This window comes from Notamacropus eugenii, chromosome 4, assembly GCF_028372415.1.
Source record: "Notamacropus eugenii isolate mMacEug1 chromosome 4, mMacEug1.pri_v2, whole genome shotgun sequence".
NCBI classification, from domain to species: Eukaryota; Metazoa; Chordata; class Mammalia; order Diprotodontia; family Macropodidae; genus Notamacropus; species Notamacropus eugenii.
In genome coordinates, this window is record NC_092875.1 from 444,296,405 (window position 1) to 444,317,777 (window position 21,373).

Here is a 21,373-nt window from a genome sequence, read left to right on the forward strand (position 1 = left end):
AAAAATCTTAGCATGGAGTCAAGCTCAGTTTTTGTGGGCACTCAAATGGAGACCTTCTTCCTCCCAGACAATATCAGATCATTAACGATTATTTATTAAGTCCATTCATTCAACCATTTCTGAATTTATCTAATTGTAAAACCCCATACCTCTCCACAAGCATGAGATACTTTATCAAATGCTTTACTACAATTTCTGAAAAGTATATCCAGAGTATTTTCCTGATTTACTAGTCTAGTAACACTGTCCAAAAAGGAAATATCACACCAGTAGTCATCCTTGCAGCTCATATAGTGGGTCACCCAGGCAAGACTACCCCAGGTTCAAGGTGCTCTATGACTGAATCAGCTCAAAGCCATGGTTTATGCCCTCCCACCAATGTAGTTACCTTTCATAGTCTGCCCAAGAGCCAAATTAGTTAAAGCAAAGTCTTTTAATGAATAGGCATAGCAAAAAAGCTGCAATAGAACAATTTCCCCATTAACTTGGGACATACTCTCTTACAAATGCGTGTACAAGAAGTGAAGAGTGAGCACAGGTAGAGAATAAATGTATTGAGATATACATGGAGACAACATTCTCTCCTTGCTGGAATTGTTTCTCTTTTTTTGTCACTTTAGGCTATATCTTCTAAGACTTTCTTATTCCTTCTACATTGACTTTCCCTAAATAGACTCTTACTCTATCAGATCCTTGTCTACCTTTCCTGTGACATTTGATCTGCTAAAATCCAGGCTTCATTCAGACCATAACTGGTCTTTCTCTGCTTCTCTATCACTAATTCTAAGATAGAACAATAATCACTGTTCCTTGCTTCAGCCTTCCATTCCAAATAGCAAACAGCTCTTCTCTGTGGCTAAGAACAGAGAATAGAATTTCCCTTTGTTAATTTCTGTATCTTGTGAAGGGAAGTCGTGAAATCATTAGCTGTTCTGCTTTTGGCAGAAATAGAGTTCCAGGTGACTGAATATTTGAAGTCCCCTTTGATTGTTATATCATGCCACTGTGCCAGACCTGTGATCTGTACCTTGAATGTCTCTTTTATTTCTTTTCTCTCCTGGGAATGGCGATCTGTGGTTTGCTCAAATCACAATACTGCTTATTTTTCCACTTTTGTTTATCTCCATTCAAAATATTCTCTTTTAGGATTCCCTCCTCTGATTCCTGAATTTCCACATGTTTCCATCATCATCATCGTCATCATTGTCATCATCTTCTCATCATCATCATTCTTATTATTCTTATTTGGTATAGATCTGTGATTTCTTTGGTATAGGCAACTCCTGCTGCGGAAACTACTGATGCGTATTGGCAGTGGCTGGGAAATTGAAAGTTGCTCAGAGAAAGGAGAGGTTAAATGTTTTAACTCAGAGTCATCTTGATCTCTCTGATTTGAAGGCCCACTTTCTGTCCACTACATCATACTATCTCTCAAGCATGAGAATATATCTTTTTAACGTACAGTAAAATAAATCCCACTTCTAACAATGTGACCGTGGGCAAGTCACAACCACCATGAGTTTTAATCATATCTATTAAATGTAGGGATTGAACCAGATGGCTTTTAGGGTCCTTCTTAGCTCTACATCTGTGATCTCATGCCTCCACTACGTTTTTTACCCAACCTTTTTCCTTTGAATAAGGAAGTCCTTTTATAGTACTTTTTTTTTTTAGTCCTAGGTCCCATCAGACAAACTGTGCTACCTTTAAAGTCTTTTTTCTGTTGCTCAGTCATTCAGTCCTATCTGACTCTCTGTGACCACAACATGTCAGGCCCTTCTCTCCTTCTCCCAATGCCTGTCCAAGCTTATGTTCATTGTTTTCTTGACACTATCTATTTCATCCTCTGCTATCCCTTTCTCCTTTTGCCTTCAATTGTTCCCAACATCAGGGTCTTTTCCAGTGAGTCCTATCTTCTCATTATGTGTCCAAAGTATTTAAGCTTCAGCTTCTTGACTTCTTAGTTAATGTTGATTAGATACTTTCCCTCAAAGGCTATTTATTTGTCATATTTTTTGTGTAGCATTGAACCAGGAAATGGGAAAAATGGATTCAGGTCCCATTTCTGCCACTAAGTCATGTGATCCAGAAAAAAATCACTTAACTTCTCTGACCTGGAAAAGAAAAAACCATTTGAAATGTTTAAAATAAAAATATATTAAAATATTCAAGATAAAAATAAATTAAAACTTTAAAATGAGAGTATTGGACTAGATAGTCTCTAAAACCTTTTCCAGATCTAAAATCCTATGATTCTATGCCATTTAAAAATTGCTATAATGTGCAAAGAAAAAAACCCTAGTTTTGCTTGCCTCCCAAAACCTTTGCTTTGGACTCAGGTTGGCATGACAGTAAAATGTTGAGATACTGAGAAGGACTTATTTCTTTTGGTCTTGACTTCTTCATTTTAGTTATAAGCAGTGAGATCATTAAATGCCAAAGTGCTTAGACACTGTTTTATTGCATTAATTAATTTTTGATGCTCAGAATAAATGGGAACACTTTTGCAAAGCTACATTCTCTTGAATAAGACAGGGAAAATGATGTGTAGAATATAAAGTGAAAAGTTAGGAAAGCAACTTCAGTGGATACTGATGAAATATAACTAGCTTTGGTTTTTTCTGTTTGTAGAAAGATGGCACTTTACATTATTTACCTTCTACCTTCACAGACTTAGAAAGGTTCAGTATATCAAAGACCTAGTATAAGGAAATAAAGATTTCCAACAAAAGACAGTAAAGTAAAAAAAGACCTCTTTTTTGAGGGGATATACCCACAAAATGAAGGGAAGTCGGGGGGCTGATGGAGTATCAGTTCTGTTGGACCCAAAGAAGGAATTGGTATGCGTTAAGGACCCAAAATGGGATGTAGTCTCCCAAATCTGTAAAGTCTGGTAGGATTTTATCAGTTTCTTACCTGGGTAAGAAACCTGGCATTGGAAGAGAGGAGCTGAGAGGCTTCTGTCTCGAGGAAGGTGCTGATTCATACTACTGAAGAGAGAGGGAAGGCTCCTAAGGGATAGGATGCTAGGTGATACTCGAAATCCCCAAGGTGGGGAGGGAGAAGGGCCTTGGGCTGTTACTGTTGGTGTGATTCTGGCAGAGTCACTCTCAGGGGTTTTCAGGCTTTCCTGAGCTTTTTCATTTAGGAGGATGAGGAGGCTATTACCGGAGACATCATTGCTGTTATCCATTTGTTTCATTCGTGACCGATTCTTCATGACCCCATTTGGGGTTTTCTTGGAAAAGACACTTGAGTGTTTGCCATTTCCTTCTCCAGCTCATTTTACAGATGAGGAAACTGAGGCAGACAGGATCAAGTGACTTTCCCAGGGTCACACAGCTAGTAAATGTCTGAGGCCAAATTTGAAGAGAAGTCTTCCTAATTCTAGATCCAGTGCTTTATCTACTCTGCTGCCCCTGGTTCTTACATCTTCCTTATTAATAAAATGTACAACAATCCATTATCTGGGCATTCCATAGTAGAAACTGATTTTCCTGTGTTCCCCCTTCACGTTATTATTGAAGCTTAAATAATGTAAAAAAATTACTTTTAAAACTGAAACTTTAAAAAGAAAGAGGAGTAACTAGAGGAAAAGACAGGAGAGGGAAGGTAGGAAACTAAACTGTGATTCATCATATTTCTATATTTAGCTGCCTAGACTTTCTTCATACCTTTGTGTATCTGGAGTATAAATTAAGAGATGCCAAGAAAGTCTGCTCCAACATAAATGCCTTTTCTTACTTCCACGGCTTTCCTCCATCCTGCTTTCCATCCATTACTCTCTCACTGAGTAGGGAAGATGAGCTTAAGGTCTATGTAGACCCATTGTTTGCTTCTTTCTTCAGTGACACTTTAATGGTTGATACTGTGGTACACTGCTTTTTTCATGTACTCTTTTTGCATTATTTTAATACTTTGTTCAATACATTGTAGTTTCAGATTTTTTTCTAACAAAAAATTTTTACAAAATTTACAAAAATCTTTATATTTTTGTAGCTTACTTGAAGAATGGAACAGGAAGCGCCTTCTTAATTTTTTTTCACATTTTACCTTGCCCATGACTGTTACCCCTAAGAAAATTATTTATTTTTGCATTGTCAAGATAATTTACTGGAAAAGTTTAGCATTAACATACTTAAAATTTTTGTCATTTCCTGGATTTTTTTAATAGTTGTATCCAAAATGATAAAAATGTAAGATGTGAAATATACAGTTTTATTGGGTTGCTTTAATATGTTGATTTCAAATGACTCATCTTTTAAAAAATAGTGCTTGGGAGAGTTGCCAAAGTAATTCCAAAGATTTTTTTTTTCTACCAGAGGCAATCTTTTAAAAAGTCTTTAGATTTAGGAGTATGCTTTAATTTCATAGGACATCAGGATTAAATGTTTAGGCCTCAATGAAAACTTACTGCCTATAAATGCTATAAAAAATGCTAGGTGGATTTATTTTTGTGTAATTATATTATGTTTTATGTTTGGGTAGAAATTGCAGTGTGCAGTCCATCAACATGCAAATTATTTTCATAGATCAATGAGTCAACAAAGTTATGTCAGTATATCATTTTCATATGCATGCCTACTTGTATGAGATGTCAACCTCCCTTATTCATCTTAGTTCTCCATTCACCATTGCTTGTTGTCTTAAAACTCATATATATCATCATATTTTGCTATGGAATTGTATGGGACTTCCCTTAAGGAGTATTTCTTGTACGCCAGTTTATATTCATCATCATGGCTAGGTTGGAAAATTATCTGTTCTTGATCCACATCTCTGCTTGGCACCTAAAGAATTTTATGAATCCCGTAAGTGCAAAGAAGTACCTTTTTTTTTTCTTTTGGAGGCAGGCAGGGCGATTGCACTTGGTCACACAGCTAGTAAGTATTGGAGGTCTGATTTGAACTCAGGTCTTCCTGACTCCAAGGCCAGTGCTCTATCCACTGTACCACTTAGCCCTAGCTGTCCCTAAAGGACTAGCTTTGTGTGAAACTCAATACAACAATCTTTGCTTTACTATTTTATGCTGGTTTGGGTTTAACTATATATGTTGTCAAAGGGCAGAAAGAAATATGTGGAAAAGCATGCTTAAAATTTTGTGTTATCTGTTTTGCTTTTCAGAGATTAAACACTATTGGAACTAGTAATGCCGATCTCCCTTTGGTTGATCCCGGAATGTACCAGTTGGATATTACATTAAGAAGGGGTCAGAATTTAGCTGCCCGTGATCGTGGAGGTAAGGACATGAACCTATGCCCTTAATACAGCTGACTTTATTTACCCTTTAGCTTAAAACAAATCAGTTTGCTGTTATGATAAAAAAAATGTTAGAAATTTGGTTCAAAGGTGAATATAATTTAGGCACTGAATGAATGATTGATTTCCTTCAGTCTTTCTTCCTGTTCCTGAGAAGGTACTTAGGCAAAATGAGATGAGAAGGCTGGAATGGGACTCTTAAAAGTGTTCATGTCCCAAACTGCTGGCTTCAATATTTGGGAGAAGCTTAAGAGATGAGAGTGTTGGGTTACCGGGAAGGTCATACAGCATCAACTATGTGGGAGTGAATTATAGACAGAAAAGTAATGCTATTTAATCTTTTATGAGGGCATCAAATGGTTGTTAAATAAGTGCTTTTTTGAATGACTTCATTTAAAATCATTTCATTTCCATCTGTGCGGAAAATCCATTCATTGGACCGTAAGCTCAAACTCCTTAGTTAACTTGAGGGGGTTTCTGGATAACTCTCATTATACTTTTTTTTTACTTGAGAACCAGATGATTTTTAAATATATGAAAGTCATGACATAATTGAATGGGAGAAAGTATTTAAGTTTGTAGTGTTTATAGAAAAGGCAACCAAACATATAGGAAATCTTCTCTTATAGATCAGAGTAACATGTTTGTCAGTCTATTCTTTTTGCAAGGCAGACATGAAGGAGACCTGGATTCCAGCATTGGCCCTGCCACTTACTTTTTGTGATCATGGCAAGTCAATTTAACTCCTCTAAATCTCAATATCCTCATCTGGAAAATGGGAATAATAATGATTAGATTGCTGTGATAAGAATACATTGAAAAGTAAAAAACCTTGTAGATATGTGAGTTAATGTTCTTATTCTCTGTTAAATTCACTAAAAACCATTTGATTTGAGAGCTATAATCAGGTAAAGAGTATGAGTAGTCTTGGGAGTGGAGAAAAAAAGAAGCAAAAGATTTTATATTTGTAGAATTCAGAAGATCAAACAATTGATTGGATATGAGTATGATTAACAGGGAAAAGGAAGAGTCAAGGATGACTCCAAGGCTCCTACTAACTTCAACAGAAATGGGAAAGGTCAAAGGGAGGGGTAGGTTTAGGAGAGAAGATAGTAAGGAGTTCCAACTTGAACCTATTCCCAGGTCCAGGTGGAATACAGATGGAAATGTCCATCAGGGACTTGGTGATATAGACGTATAGAGCTTGAGCTCTGTAGGGAGATAAGGGTTAAGTATGCAGATTTGAGTGTCATTCATAGAAATGATAATTGAACCCACTGCAATTAATGAGCTCTACAAGGAGAGAGTATAGAGAGAGCATTGTCCAGGACAGATCCTTGAGATATACTCACACACGTGGTTGGAAAACGAAATGATCTAAGCAAAAGAGAATGAGAAAGAGCTTTCAGAAGGGCAGGAAGAAAATCAGCAGAGTAGTGTCATGAAAATCCTAAATACAGAGTATTTAGGAAAGAGGAGGTGGTCAGTACTGTTAAAAACTGCCAAACAGTCAAAGAAAATAAGAACTGAGTAAAAGTTCATTGGATTTAGTAATTAAAGGAGCATTGATCTTGAAGAAAACAGTTTCACCAAAACAGTTTCACTTCATTGAGAAGTGAATTGAGCATGGGGAAATAGATGCCACACAAGAAGACTTCTTTTTCTAGGAGTTTTTGGCTGAGAAAATAGCTTGGGAGAGAAAGGGTGGGAAGAGAAGAGGGCAGCAGGGTCAGTTGAAGACCTTTTTATTGACTGGTGAGATTTTATTGTGTTTGTAAGCAATTAAGAAGGACCCAGAAGACAAAGAGAAGTTGAAATAAAGTTTAGTTCTCATATGTAGCCATCAAAATTACTCATTTGTGCTTAAAATTGAGATTTAATTTAAAGAATTTAACACATTTTAATGAGATTCTCTAAAAATGCATCAATTCTGTGCACCCCATTACCTCTTTATATATTTATGAGATTAATATACATAAATCCTTTATTAGATTAAAGGGTACCTAGTTTCATTCTATTAGAATTTTTCACTTTATTCTTAAGGATAGGGATAAAATTAATGGGGAAGAATTATTATTACAATGCATTATTATTGCCCTAGGTTGAATAGGTAGATGTTATAATGAGGCAGAGGGGAGTGGACAACTTGCTTCCTTATAGCTCAGGAACAGAATATCACAATTCCCTCTGTGTAGGAAATCAAGAAAAGAGGGGGTTCTCCCCATAGGATTATAATAATATGTATCTTACATTAGAGGGTGAAATTCACATCTAATGTTTCCTTATGGCATAGTAACCAGATTAAAGAAGCATTGCCTTCTTTCCTCTTCCCTTTTAGGTTAAAGTTGTATTACACTAGCTCACCAGCTTTGGTAATGCCATGTAATGACATGATTTGATTGATCTCATGACAGTCATCCCACTTCTTTAAACCAGACTTTACTTTAAAAAAAACTTTAAACTGTTAGATATAATTATTAACTACTTCAAAAATTTTAATCTTAGATATAATTATTAAATACTTCAAAATCATGTTGTATTAAATTTTATTTTATTAATTACTCGGTACCACTTGAGTTGGTATGAAATATCCTATGATTTTTGCAAAGCCAAACCGAAGAACTATAGTCTTACTAGAGTGTCACTTGGCCTGCATATATTTTTATAAAACAGTCAAGATCCCTCCTTACTCCTCTAAGACCTTATTCCAGCATTCATCCTCTGCCTCTTTCTTGGGTCTCCCTTTCCACTGATTTTAATCTATCTACCATTAGATTTGGTCTCCCATTTTTCCACTATCTCTTCATATGTTAGTATGAGTAATGCATGGAAATTCCTTATCAACTTAAAAGATGCCTAGTTTTATCTCATTTCAGTTGTTAAATTTACTTTTAGGGATGTGGATGTAGAGAAAACTAATAGAGAATATTTACTCCTGCAATTATTAGCAAATAAACCAATGTATATAAAACATTTTATAAACCATATAAAATATATAATAGAAACTCAAACCATGATACTGAGGTTTCATGACACAAAGAAGACATAGTTTTCTGTAAATTCTAATACAAGCTTTTCACTGAGCCTTTTACCCCATCTAACTACTGTCTGTTCCATCTCTTTCCTCCTCTTTATTGTTATACTTCTTGAAAATTCCGTACTGCATGACTCTACTTCTTTATATCCTTCTCTCTTCTCTATATCTTGGAATCAAAATTGCAGAATTTCTTCTTACACTTTTCATAACATTGCGAAGTGATTCTTTCTCTTCCATACATCTGAACATGTCACTTCTATGCTCAAAAAATCTTCCATGACTCCCTGTTACCTACTGAATAACGTTCAGAGTCAGACCCCAATATTTAGAGTCCTTTAAATTCTAGCACTGTGGTTATGATGAGCCACCTGCTGCCCTCCCAAATACTTCCTACCATTTTTCCATTTCCATTTCTTTGTGCTGTTCTTAATGCATAGAGTGTCCCTCTAACCATCCTTTCATTCCCAATTCAAATGTCACCTCCTCCTTCAAGCTTTTCCTTACCTTCCATGCAAATAATGACCTTTCCCTTGAACTTGAATTAACACTTTGTTTTGCATTTCTCCAGTGAACTTACCATGTATTTTATATGCATTATAGTTTTCTGTGTATGTGTCTTATCCCTCTCCTACACTATAAGTATCATGAAATCAGGAACTTATATAAATTGTGTATGTATTTCAGTACTTGGTATATTACTGTACATGTTGTATGTACTTCATAAATGTTAATTGGATTGGATATCTCCATCAACCTGAGGACTTATATGATGAGAATAAAGCAGCTGATCAGATCATGAAGTGAGAATGAGAGATAAACAGAGTACAATGCCAGAGTTACTTTGGAATTCTACCTGCCCTTAAGACATTATAAGAATGAGAGCAAAGCCTTTTTCATTTTGGATGACTCTACTGTGGAGGAATTTTGGAAATATTATTGACAAGAATTGCACAGGGGAAAAAAGTATGGAGAGAGTAGCCACATTAATGAAACCATGGATTCACCAGTTTATGTATTTCTTAAAAGCAGAAAAGCTATGTTTCTCCACAGTCTTCTCCCCATTAATTATACAGTTATTATAATTGAGGAATTCAGAATTCAAGATTGCATTCTGAGGTATGAATGGAACAACACAGAAATAAACTCATAAAAAGAAATTCTTTTCACATTTTAGGTCTCAACATGGCAGTCATAAAGACATCGAAAGAAAACTTAGGGAATCACAGATTCTCCAAATGTTTAAGTAGGAAGTAACCTATAAACCATCAAGTCCAAGCCTCTCATTTTATAGATGTGAAAACTGAGGCCCAAAGAAAGTAAAGGACTTTTCCAAAGGCGCACAACAGAGTTATGTTAGCAAATAACAGAGTCTGTGCAAGAACTGATGCCTACTTCAATTTTCTTTCCATTGTATATATAACTCATTACATTTAGGTACACTAGAGGCAGCTACGTAGTGCAGTGGATAGAGCACTCGACTTGGAATCAGAAAAATCTGAGGTCAAATCCAAACATCTACACTTACTAGCAGTGCTACCTTAGATGGTTCACTTAATCTCATCCACCCCAGCTTCATTATATGTACAATGGGAATAATAATGCTATCTACCTCACAGCGTTGTTGAGAGGGTCAAGTGAATTTGTAAAGCACTTTGGAAACTTTAAAGTGCCATACAAATGCAACCTATAAATAATATTATTTCCTCTCTAAACATATAATGTATTCATATGTTATATAACTCTCAAAACTTATTTAACTAAGAAAAATTGGAACTATACTACATTAATGCTTTCTGATTTCTGTTTTATTATTGTCATTTTGATTCAGTAATGCAGGGAAATAAGATTTAATGCGTATAAATAATGAATGATGTCAATGCTGTCCCAAAGCAAAGGGAAATGAATGGAATGCAAAGGTTGTGCACTATTTCAAATAGTAAATAATTTTCTCATGGATGTGTCAGCAAAAGGAATCAGTAATACAGAAAACTAAATTAGGGTAACATTGTTTTGTTTCTTAACATAAAAAAGTATAGTTAAAATTTCATTTGTTAAGAGCATAGTTTACAAAAGTTACTATTTTTACTAGTTTAGCAGCACTAACATTCAGAGGAATATTTGTCCTCTCCTAGGCATTTTGAGTTCATTTAGGGTTAGCTGCCACCATGTAGATAGGTAGTACTGTTTTATGATCACAGCATTCAGCATAATTAATTGAGAACGTGACATGCTTTTTTCAATCATTAATGTTTTCTACATGTTAAAATAGAACAAACATGGTAGCCAATTTAGTGGAAAGACTAAAAAATATAGATAGTTAGATCATCTTGAAATTTATCTGTTGTCTTAGGGTTTCTAAGCACCTGTTTGCAAAGTCCTTACAGATGTTTTTTTCAGTTGTCACGGGCTTTTTTCCAACATAGAATCCAGACTTAGAGTGGGGGAGCTATTCCACATGAGCACTAAACACAGTGAGCTGAATTGGAGCAAGGAACTGAAAACTGAGCCCATAAAGAGCTCTCAGACCTATAGGACAGGCAATTAATTCACTCAAATAAGTAATTTATAAACAGGCAGAGCTCTGCAGATCATGAAGTATATATGTAATCCAAGGAAAAAGTAAGGAAGGCAAGGACCTGTAGATTGGAGCTCAAAATTAAAATTACGCATTGTACTTTGGCTAGCTAGCACTGAGAATGAGGGACTGTTTGAAGTATCGATTCTGGAGAAAAAGTGTTAGCAATGTACTTGCCCTTATCTCTTGATGTAGGCGTTGAGTAATATGATATGTTAGCCTCTTCCAGGAAAGACTGCTATAGATCTCTCTTTCATCTTTTGTATTGTAGGTGGCATTTTCATTGTGCCTGAAGGAAAAGTCAACCAATCTATCAACAAGTATTTATTAAACTCATAGTGTCTGCCAAACATTGTGCTACACACTGGAAATACAAAGACAAAAAAAAAAAAAAAATGGAAAATCCCTGTTGGAAAAGGAGCTTAAGTATCTGTATAACTGAGTCTATCAATAAGCATTTATTAAGCACCTACTATGTGCCAGGAACTGTGCTAAGCACTGGGACGTAAACAAGGACAAAAATCAGACCCTGCCCTGAAGTCTAATGGGGTCAATGACCTGCAAGCAGATATGTACAAGCTATGTAGAGGATAAATAAGGAGTAATTCTTGGGAAAGCTTTCCTGTAGAAGGTGGAATTGTAACTGGGACTTGAAGGAAGCCAGGAGTCAGAGATGAGATGGAAGAGCATTCCAGGGATGGGGATAGCCTGTGAACTTGCCCAGAGCTGAAAGATGGACTGTCTTGTTCAATGAATAGGAAAAAAACTAGTGTTGCTGGATCAAAAAGTACTTGTTAGGTGGGGTGTAGGATCTAAGAATACTGAAAAGGTAGGAGTTTGGAGGATAGGTTGTAAAGGACTTTGAATGCCAGGAGGTGTGTGTGTGTATGTGTGTGTGTGTGTGTGTGTGTGTGTGTGTGTGTAACATTATGTATTATATACATACATACAGATATTACACATATACACATAGGTATATATATATATATGTATGTATGTGCATGTGTATACTTTTTTTTCATGAAAACTTCACTTCTATAAATCCGATAGTAAAAAACTGTAATGGATCTTAATGATTTACTTCAAACAAAAAGTTAATATATCACCAGGATACTACAGAAAGGATGAAGATTTGAAGCTTACATCAAACTATTTATCTACATAATTCTAGATATTAATGTGAGCCACAGGGATTCATTAGTTTCTATTCCTTTTACAAGCATGAAGCACTAATACTCTATTTCTTTTTCAAGTTTTTCTATTTTTTAGTTTTCAACCTTCACTTCCATAAGTTTTAAATTTCCTCCCCCTCTCTTTCCTTCACCCTCCCCAAGAAGCATGCAATCTGATACAGGCTTTGCATATACATTCCTATTAAACATATTTTGACAATAGTTATGTGGTATAAAAGAATTAGAACGAATGGGAGAAACCATAAGAAAAAACACAACAAAAGAAAATAGTCTGCTTTGCTCTATTTAGACTCCATAGTTCTTTCTCTGGATGTGGATGGCATTTTCCATCATGAGTCCTTTGGAAATGTTTTAGATCCTTCCATTGCTAAGAAGGGCTAAGTCCATCAAAATCATCCTCACATACTGTGGCTGTTACTGTGTATAATGTTCTCCTGATTCTGCTCATTTAATTCATCATCAGTATATATAAGTCTTTCTAGGTTTTTTATGAAATCTGCCTGTTTGTCATTTCTTATAGCACAATAGTATTCCATTACATCCATATACCACAGCTTGTTCTGCCATTCCCCAATTGATGGGCATCCCCTGAATTTCCAGTTCTTGGCCACCACAAGAAGACCTGCTATAAATATCTTAGTATATGTGAGTTCTTTTCCTATTTTTATAACCACTTTGGGATACAGCCCTAGAAGTGGTGTTGCTGGGTCAAAGGGTGGTTGGATCAGTTCACAACTCCACCAATAAGGAGTTAGTGTTCCAGTTGTCCCATATCTTCTCCAACATTTATCATTTTCATGTTTTGTCATTTTAACCAATCTGATAAATGTGATATGGTACCTCAGAGTTGTTTTGATTTGCATTTTTCTAACCAATAGCGATTTTGAGTATTTTTTTAAATGACTATAGATAGCTTTAATTTCTTCCTCTGAAAAACTACCTGTTCATATCCTTTGACCTATCAATTAGGGAATGATTTGTATTCTTATAAATTTGACTCAGTTCTCTGTATCTTTTAGAAATGAGGCCTTTATCAGAGACACTGTTTGTAAAAATTCTTTCCGAGTTTTCTGCTCGCCTCCTAATCTTGGTTGCATTGGCTATGTTTGTGCAAAACTTTTTCAATTTAATGTAATCAAAATCAACAGTTTTGCATTTCATCATGTTCTCAATCTCTTGTTTGTTCATAAATTCCTCCTTTCTCCATAGATCTCACATATAAAATATTCTGTGCTCCCCTAATTTGCTTAAAATATTAACCTTTATATCTAAATCATGTACCCAACATAGGCGCTGGTCCATGCCCAGTTTCTGCCATACTCTTTTCTAGTTTTTCTAGCAGTTTTTTCAGATAGTGAGTTCTTATCCCAGAAACTGGGATCTTTGGGTTTATCAAACACTAGATTACTATAATCATTGACTACTGTGTCTTGTGTACCTAACCTAGTCCACTGATCTACCCCTCTTTTTTTTAATTTTTAATTTTTAACACAATTCATATCACATAAAACAATTCCAATTTTTGGTCAAGTGATACTTCTTTTAAAGCATTTACAATATAGACCACAATCGAATTTTTTTTAACATTAACCAGCTGAGACACACATAATAATTATGTATGCTAACTTCACAAGCCCTTGACCTAATTGTCTCCACACTATTACTAAGAATTAAAGGACCCTTACTTATTGTTGTTGGTCTAAAGTCCTAAGCCTAATAGTTTAATTTTAGACTTAACCTTGAATGTTCCCCTACCAATAATCTATAATTTAATAGATCTGATATTAAGATTACAAACCTTTTGACTATAGGAAATTGCCACCAAGAATAGGGACATTGCAGGGAAACAATACCTCCTCAACTTCACGTCATTTCCAGGCAGGAGTAGATTGTCAACTTGAATTCGGTCAGGCTTAAAGTCTGCCAGGTGTCAGTGGGGAAATTGAGTCAGGAAAATCTTACCTCAGCCCAGGCAGAACAACTGCTCTCCTACCCTTCCCATGAGATCATCTTTTTCAGTTCATACCAGCATCTTACAGGCTTACTGGCATCATGGATTAGAGGCTCAGACTGCCTTTCTTGCTATCCATACCTGGAGAAGATTCAGAAGAAGAGTCAGTTAATAGTCCATAGCATCTTAAAATAGCAAGTTACAATAACCAGGTTTCAGATATGACTGTAATTTCACATTGACTAAGGAACATCTTTTGAGGGAAGTCTTAAGTGGCTTACATGCCTTTCTATACATGTTCTAGTTTCTGATTAAATAGCCATCATAAAATCAAATTTACCATTAAAACCTTAACTTTTCCATCAATGCCAAATTTTACCTGAGGTTACCTGCCTCTAGGAAATTTAGACTAAAATTCTTTTTCCCAAACAAAAGATGTCTCTGATTTAGTCTCAGTAATTAATTGAGTCAATTGTGTTAATACTAATTGCTTTTACATCACTTTGTAGCATGTCCAATTTTTCTCCCCATCTCTCCCCTCCCACTACCCCCTAATATCTTGCATTCTGATTACTCCTTTCCTCAATGTACCCTCCCTTCTATCACACCCCACCCTTCCCTTATGCCCATCTTCTCTCGTTTCTTGTAGGGACAGACAGATTTCTGTACCCCATTACCTGTGTTTCTTATTTCCCAGTTATATGCAACAATAATTCTCTACATTCGTTTCTAATACTTTGAATTCCAGCTTCTCTCCCTCCCTCCCTCCCTACCCATTCCCACTGAGAAGACAAGCAATTCAATACAGACTAAATACATGTCATTTTGCAAAAGACTTCCATAATAATCATGTTGTGTAATGCTCCATCCTATTCTATCCCCTCCTTATTTTTTTATTCCCTCATTTGGCCTTGTCCCTTCCCAAAAGTGTTTATTTCTAGTTACTTCCTTCTCCCATTTGCCTTCCCTTCTCTCATTCCCCTCACCTCATTCGTTGCCTCTTTCCCTACTTTCCTGTAGTGTAAGATAGATTTTCATACCAAATTTAGTGAGCATGTTATTCCCTCCTTAAGCCGTATGTGTAGAGAGTAGTTTCACTTTTCTCCTCTCCCTTTATCCTTTTTCTCCTCCATTGAACAAGATTTTTCTTATCTCTTCTACAAGTTATAGCCTGCCCCATTTCATTTCTCCCTTTCTTTTCCCAGTATTTTCCTCCCTCACCCCTTAATTTTTATTTTATTTTATTTTACTATTTTTGTGGATATCATTTCTTCTGATTTAACACAGCCTGTACCCTCTGTCTATATGTGTGTGTGTGTGTGTGTGTGTGTGTGTGTGTACGTGTGTACAATCCCACCATCTGCCAAATACTGAGAAAAGTCTCAAGAGTTACAAATATTTTCTTTCCATGTGGGAACATAAACAGTTCAGCTTTAGAAAGTCTTTTATGATCTCTCTTTCCTGTTTACCTTTTCATGTTTCTCTTGATTCTTGTATTTGAAAGTCAGATTTTCTATTCAGTTGTGGTCTTTTCATCATGAATGTTTGAACATCCTCTATATCATTGAAGGACCATTTATTCCCTCGAAGTATTATACTCAGTTTTGCTGGATAGGTGATTCTTGGTTTTAATCCCAGTTCATTTGACTTCTGGAATATCCTATTCCAAGCCCTTCGATCCCTTAATGTAGAAGCTGCCAGATTCTGTATTATCCTGATTGTATTTCCACAGTACTTGAATTGTTTCTTTCTAGCTGCTTGCAGTATTTTCTCCTTGACCTGGGAACTCTGAAATTTGGCCACAATATCCCTAGAAGTTTTTGTCTTTGGGTCTTTTTCAGGAAGTGAGCTATGGATTGTTTCAATATTTACTTTGCCCTCTGGGTCTAGAATATCAGGACAGTTTTCCTTGATAATTTCATGGAAGATAACACCTAAGCTCTTTTTTTGATCATGACTTTCAGGTAGTCCCATAATTTTTAAATTGTCTCTCCTCGATCTATTTTCCAGATCAGTTGTTTTTCCAACGAGATGTTTCACATTATCTTCTATTTTTTCAAGCTTTTGGTTTTATTTTTTAACTGCTTGGTTTATCTCCTAGTCATTCATTTCTGTGAACTCAGTTCTCTCTTTCAAAGAACTATTTTGTTCAGTGAGCTTTTGAAACTTCTCCTCCATTGGGCTAATTCTGCTTTTTAAACCCCCCTTCTCCTCACTGACTTTTTGGACCTCTTTTTCCAATTGACTTAGCCTCTTTTTGAAGGTGTTATTTTCCTTTGAATTGTTTTGGTTCTCCTTTAGCAAGCTGCTAACTCGCTTTTCAAGCTCTGCCATGGCCTGAGCCCAGTTTAAGTTTCCTTTGGAGGCACTGGAGGCAGAGGCCTTGACTTCCTGTGACAGTATGCTTTTTTCTTCCTTATCTGAGAGGATAGGAGGAGACACCTGTTCACCAAGAAAATAACCTTCTATGGTCTCCCCCCCCCCTTTTTTTGGGCATTTTCCCAGCCAGTTACTTGACTTCTGAATCCTTTGTCAAGAAGATGGTCCTATTGTCCTTCCTTTCCCCAGTGCCATGTTCAAGGCTGAGATTGGACTCAGCTGCTAGATTTCCATAGGGTGGGGGCAGGACTGTCACTCAGGGCTGAGATTTAGATCAGTTGCTCCCTACTGCCAGAGTCTTTAAGCTGAGCTGCTTGGACAATGGACCCAGGTTGCTTCCCAACCACCACTGTAGCTGCCTGCAGTCTGTTGCTGCAGCCTCTGCCATGGCCTGGGGCTATTGCTGGAGGAACCCCATTCCCTCTCACCCAGCTGGGAAAGCCCTTCCACACTGATTTTTGGGACTTTCTTTATTGCTTGTGGGTTGAGGGATCTGGGACCCTCCCTGCTGGGAATTCTGCCCCAGAGGTCTGTTCAGGTCCTCCCAGTGCCATGTGGCCAGGGCTGGATTCTGCTCCGCTCAGTGTCCCCTGTGATAGATCTTTCCTGTCAGCCTTCTATGTTACCTTTCACTGGTAACCTCTTTCTCTCTGTTGTTCTGTGGCTTCTGCTGCTCCAAAATTTGTTGAGAGTCAATTTTTACAGGTATTTGTGGGCTGTGGAGGAAGTGCTAGAGTATATGCATCTTTCTACTCCACCATTTTGGCTCCTCCTTACCCCTCTATTTCTTAGCCAGTATCAAGTAATGAGGATGATTGCTGCTTTATATTATATTATGTACATATACTCATATATACATATAGAATATGTGTTATATATATTTACAATATAATATAGTAGTATGTAAGAAATACAATAATTTAAGATCTGTTATAGCTAGGCCACCTTCCCTAGCATTTCTTTTCATCAATTTCCTTCATATTCTGGACCTGTTGTTCTTCCTTGTGAATTGTGTTATTGTTTTTTCTAGCTCTATAAAATAAGTTTGGTAATTTGATTTGTATGCCACTGAATAAGTAAATTAATTGAGGAAGAATTGTTGTTTTTATTATATTAACACAGCCTACTCACAAGCAAATGATGTTTTTCCAATTATTTAGATCTGACTTTATGTGTGTGAAAAATGTTTTATAATTGTGTTCGTATAGTTCCTCAGTTTGTTTTGGCAGGTAGACTCCTAAATATTTTTTAATGTTTTTAGTAACTGTAAATGGAATTTCTTTTTCTATCTCTTGCTGTTGGGCTTTGTTAGTAATATGTAGAAATGCTGATGATTTATGTGAGTTTATTTTATATCCTGCAACTTTGCTAAAGTGTTTATTATTTCATGTAGTTTTTTTTACTTGGTTCTCCAGAATCCTCTAAGTATATCATCGTTATCATCTGCAAAGAATGATAGCTTAGTTTCTTCTTTGCCTATTCTAATTCCTTCTATTCCTTTTTCTTCTCTTATTGCTAAAGCTAATATATCTAGTACCACATTGAATAACTATGTTGATAAGGGATATCCTTATTTCACTCCAGATCTTATTGGAAATGCATCTAGCTTATTCCCATTACATGTAATGCTTGCTGACAGTTGTAGGTAGATGCTATTTATCATTTTAAGGAAGGCTCCATTTATTCCTATGTTCTCTAGTGTTTTTAATAGGAATGGGTGTTGTGTTTTGTCAAAAGCATTTTCTGCATCTTTTGATGATAATCATATGAGATTTGAGATAATCGTATGATTTCTGTTAGTTTTGTTGTTAATATGATCAATTATGCTGATAATTTTCTTAATATTGAACCAAACTTTCATTCCTGGCATAAATCCTACTTGATCAAAGTGTATTATTCTAGTGATAAGCTGCTGTAATTTTTTTGGTAATGTCTCATTTACCATTTTTGCATTTACATTCATTAGGGAAATTCATCTATAATTTTCTTTCTCTATTTTTACTCTTCATAGTTTAGGTATCAGCACCATATTTGTAATATAAAAAGAATTCAGTAGGATTCCTTCTTTACCAATTTTTCCAAATAGCCTATATAGCATTGGAATTAATTGTTCTTTAGATGTTTGATGGAATTTGCTTATATATCCATCTGCCCTGGAAATTTTTTCCTAGGGAGTTCATTTTCTTTTTTCTGAGATGGGGTTATTTAAGCATTTTACTTCCTCTTCTGTTAAACTGGGCAATTTATATTTTTGTAAATATCCATCCATTTCACTAAGATGATGACATTTATTGGAATGCAATTGTGCAAAATAGTTTCTAAGTGTTGTTTTAATTTATTTTTCATTATTAGCGAATTCACCCTTTTCATTTTTGATACTGGTAATTTGGTTTTCTTCTTTCTTTTTGTAAATCAAATTGACCAAAGGTTTATCAGTTTTATTGGGTTTTTTTTCATAAAACCAGCTCTTAAGTTTATCTGTTAGTTCAATATTTGTCATAACTTCAATTTTATTAATCTCTCCTTTGGTTTTTAGTATTTCTAATTTGGTATTTAATTGAAGGTTTTTAATTTGTTCTTTTTCTAGCTTTTTCAATTGCATGCCCAATTCATTGATCTTCTCCTTCTCTATTTTATTCATGTAAGCATTCAGAGATATAAAACTTCCCCTAATAACTGCTTTTGCTGCATCTTATAAGTTTTGGTATGTTGTATCATTATTGCCATTCTCTTGAATGAAGTTCCTGGTTGTTTCTATGATTTATTGTTTGATCCACTCATTCTTTAGGATTAGATTATTTAGTTTACAATTAAGTTTTGTTCTGTCTTTCCATGGCTCTTTATTACATATAATTTTATTGCATCATGATCTGAAAAAGATGCATTTAATATTTCTGCCTTTCTGCACTGTATTGTGAAGTTTTTATGCCCTGCTACATGGTCAGGTTTTGTGTAGATGTCATATGCCATTGAGAAAAAGATATATTCCTTTCTATCCCCATTCAGTTTTCTCCAGAGGTCTACCATATCTACCTTTTCAAAGATGCAGTTCACCTTTTTAACTTCTTTCTTGTTTATTTTGAGGTAGATTTATCAAGTTCAGAGAGGGGGAGATTGAAGTCCCCCACTAGTATAGTTTTCCTGTCTATTTCTTCCTGTAACTCCCTTCACTTAAGAATTTGGATTCTATACCACTTGGTGCATATCTGTTTAATAATGATATTACTTCATTGTTTATGGTGCCGTTTAGCAAGATATAATTTTCTTTATTATCAGTTTTGATTAGATCTATTTTTGCTTTTGCATTGTCTGAGGTTAGGATTGCTAACTAACCTCTTTTCACTTCAGCTAAAACATAATATATTCTGTTCCAGCCTTTTACCTTTACCCTGTGTGTATCTCCCTGTTTCAAATGTTTCTCATAAACAGCATGTTGTAGGATTGTGTTTTTTAATCCATTCTGCTATCTGCTTCCATTTTATGAGAGAGTTCATCCCATTCACATTCACAGTTATGATTACTATCTTTGTCTTTTTCTCCATCCTATTCCCCCCTCCCCCATTTATGCTTTTATTTTTCCTTTCCCCTCCTCAAAATAGTTTTACTTTTGATCACAACCTCCTTCAGTCTTCCCTCCCTTCTATCAGTCCCCCCTTTCTTTCCCTTTTCCTTTACTACTTCTTCCTTCTCTTCTCACCACACTCTCCTTTTTATTTCCCCTTTCCCCTCCTGTTGCCTGTAGTGCAAGTTAGATTTCTATACCTGAGTACGTTATTCCCTCCTTGAACAAAATCCAATGAGAGTAAAGTTCAAACAATTCTCATCTCCCTCCCTTCTTTTTCTCTACCATAATATGTTTTTGTGCCTCTTTGCATGATGTAATTCACCCTTTTCTTCCTCCTTTCCTCTTCTCCCATTACAATCCCTTTTCACTCCTTAATTAGTTTTTTCATCATCACATCAGTTAATTTACACCCACACCATTTGTCTATGTATATCCCTTTAATTGTAATTATAAAGATACAATTCTCAAGATTTACAAGTAGAATTGTAAACAGTTTTCTCTTATTGAACAACATGTTTTCTTTTAATTTCATATTTACCTTTTTATACCTCTCTTGAGTTTTGTATTTAAAGATCAGATTTTCCATTGTGCTCTGGTCTTTTCATCAGGAAAGTCTGGGATTCTCCTATTTCATTGAATGTTCATCTCCTTGCCTGAAAGATTATGCTCAATTTTGCTGAGTAGTTTGTCTTTGGTTGTAATCCAAGCTCCTTTGCTTTATGGAGTAAAATATTCCAAGTCCTCCAATCTTTTAATGTAGAAACTGCAAGGTCTTGTGTGATTCTGAGTATAGTTCCATGATATTTGAATTGTTTCTTTCTGGCTTCTTCCAGTATTTTCTCCTTGACCTAATAATTCTGGAATTTGGCTGCAATGTTCTTTGATGTTTTCAATTTGGGATCTTTTTCAGGAGATGATTGGTAGATTCTTTTGATGACTATTTTGCCCTCTGGTTCTATTACCTTAGTGCAGTTTTCCTTGATGATTTGTTGGAAGATACTGCCCAGGTTCTTTTTTCATCTTGGCCTTCCAGTAAACCTGTAATTCACAAATTATCTCTCCTGGATCTGTTTTCTTGGTCAGTTGTTTTTCCAATAGGATATTTTAGATTTTCTTCTAGTGTTTCATTCTTTTGATTTTGCTTGACTGATTCTTTTTGCCTCATAGAGTCATTGCTTCTACTTGCCCAATTCTAATTTTTAACAAAGTGTTTGCTTTAGTTAGTTTTTCTGCCTCCTTTTCCATTTGGCCAATTTTACCTTTTAAGGAGTTGTTTTCTTCATTGAATTTTTTTTCCATGTTGTTAATTATATTTTTAAAGGAATTATTCAATTTTTCTTCTACCTCTCTAATTTCACTTTTAAAAGTCTTCATGAGCTCTTTCAAAAAGGTTTTTTGGGCTTGAGAATAGTTC

General features: G+C 35.5%; 1 protein-coding gene across 7 annotated transcripts in view; it reads left to right on the forward strand.

Annotated features, from left to right (window-relative positions):
* The window catches only part of MCTP1 (multiple C2 and transmembrane domain containing 1), a 725,942-nt gene that overhangs the window by 303,078 nt on the left and 401,491 nt on the right, over positions 1–21,373 (forward strand). For all 7 annotated transcript variants that reach the window (XM_072606122.1, XM_072606125.1, XM_072606124.1 and 4 more), the window contains exon 2: positions 5,125–5,239. In XM_072606122.1, coding sequence (XP_072462223.1) covers positions 5,125–5,239 — 115 coding nt within the window. The remainder of the gene's footprint in view (positions 1–5,124; positions 5,240–21,373) is intronic.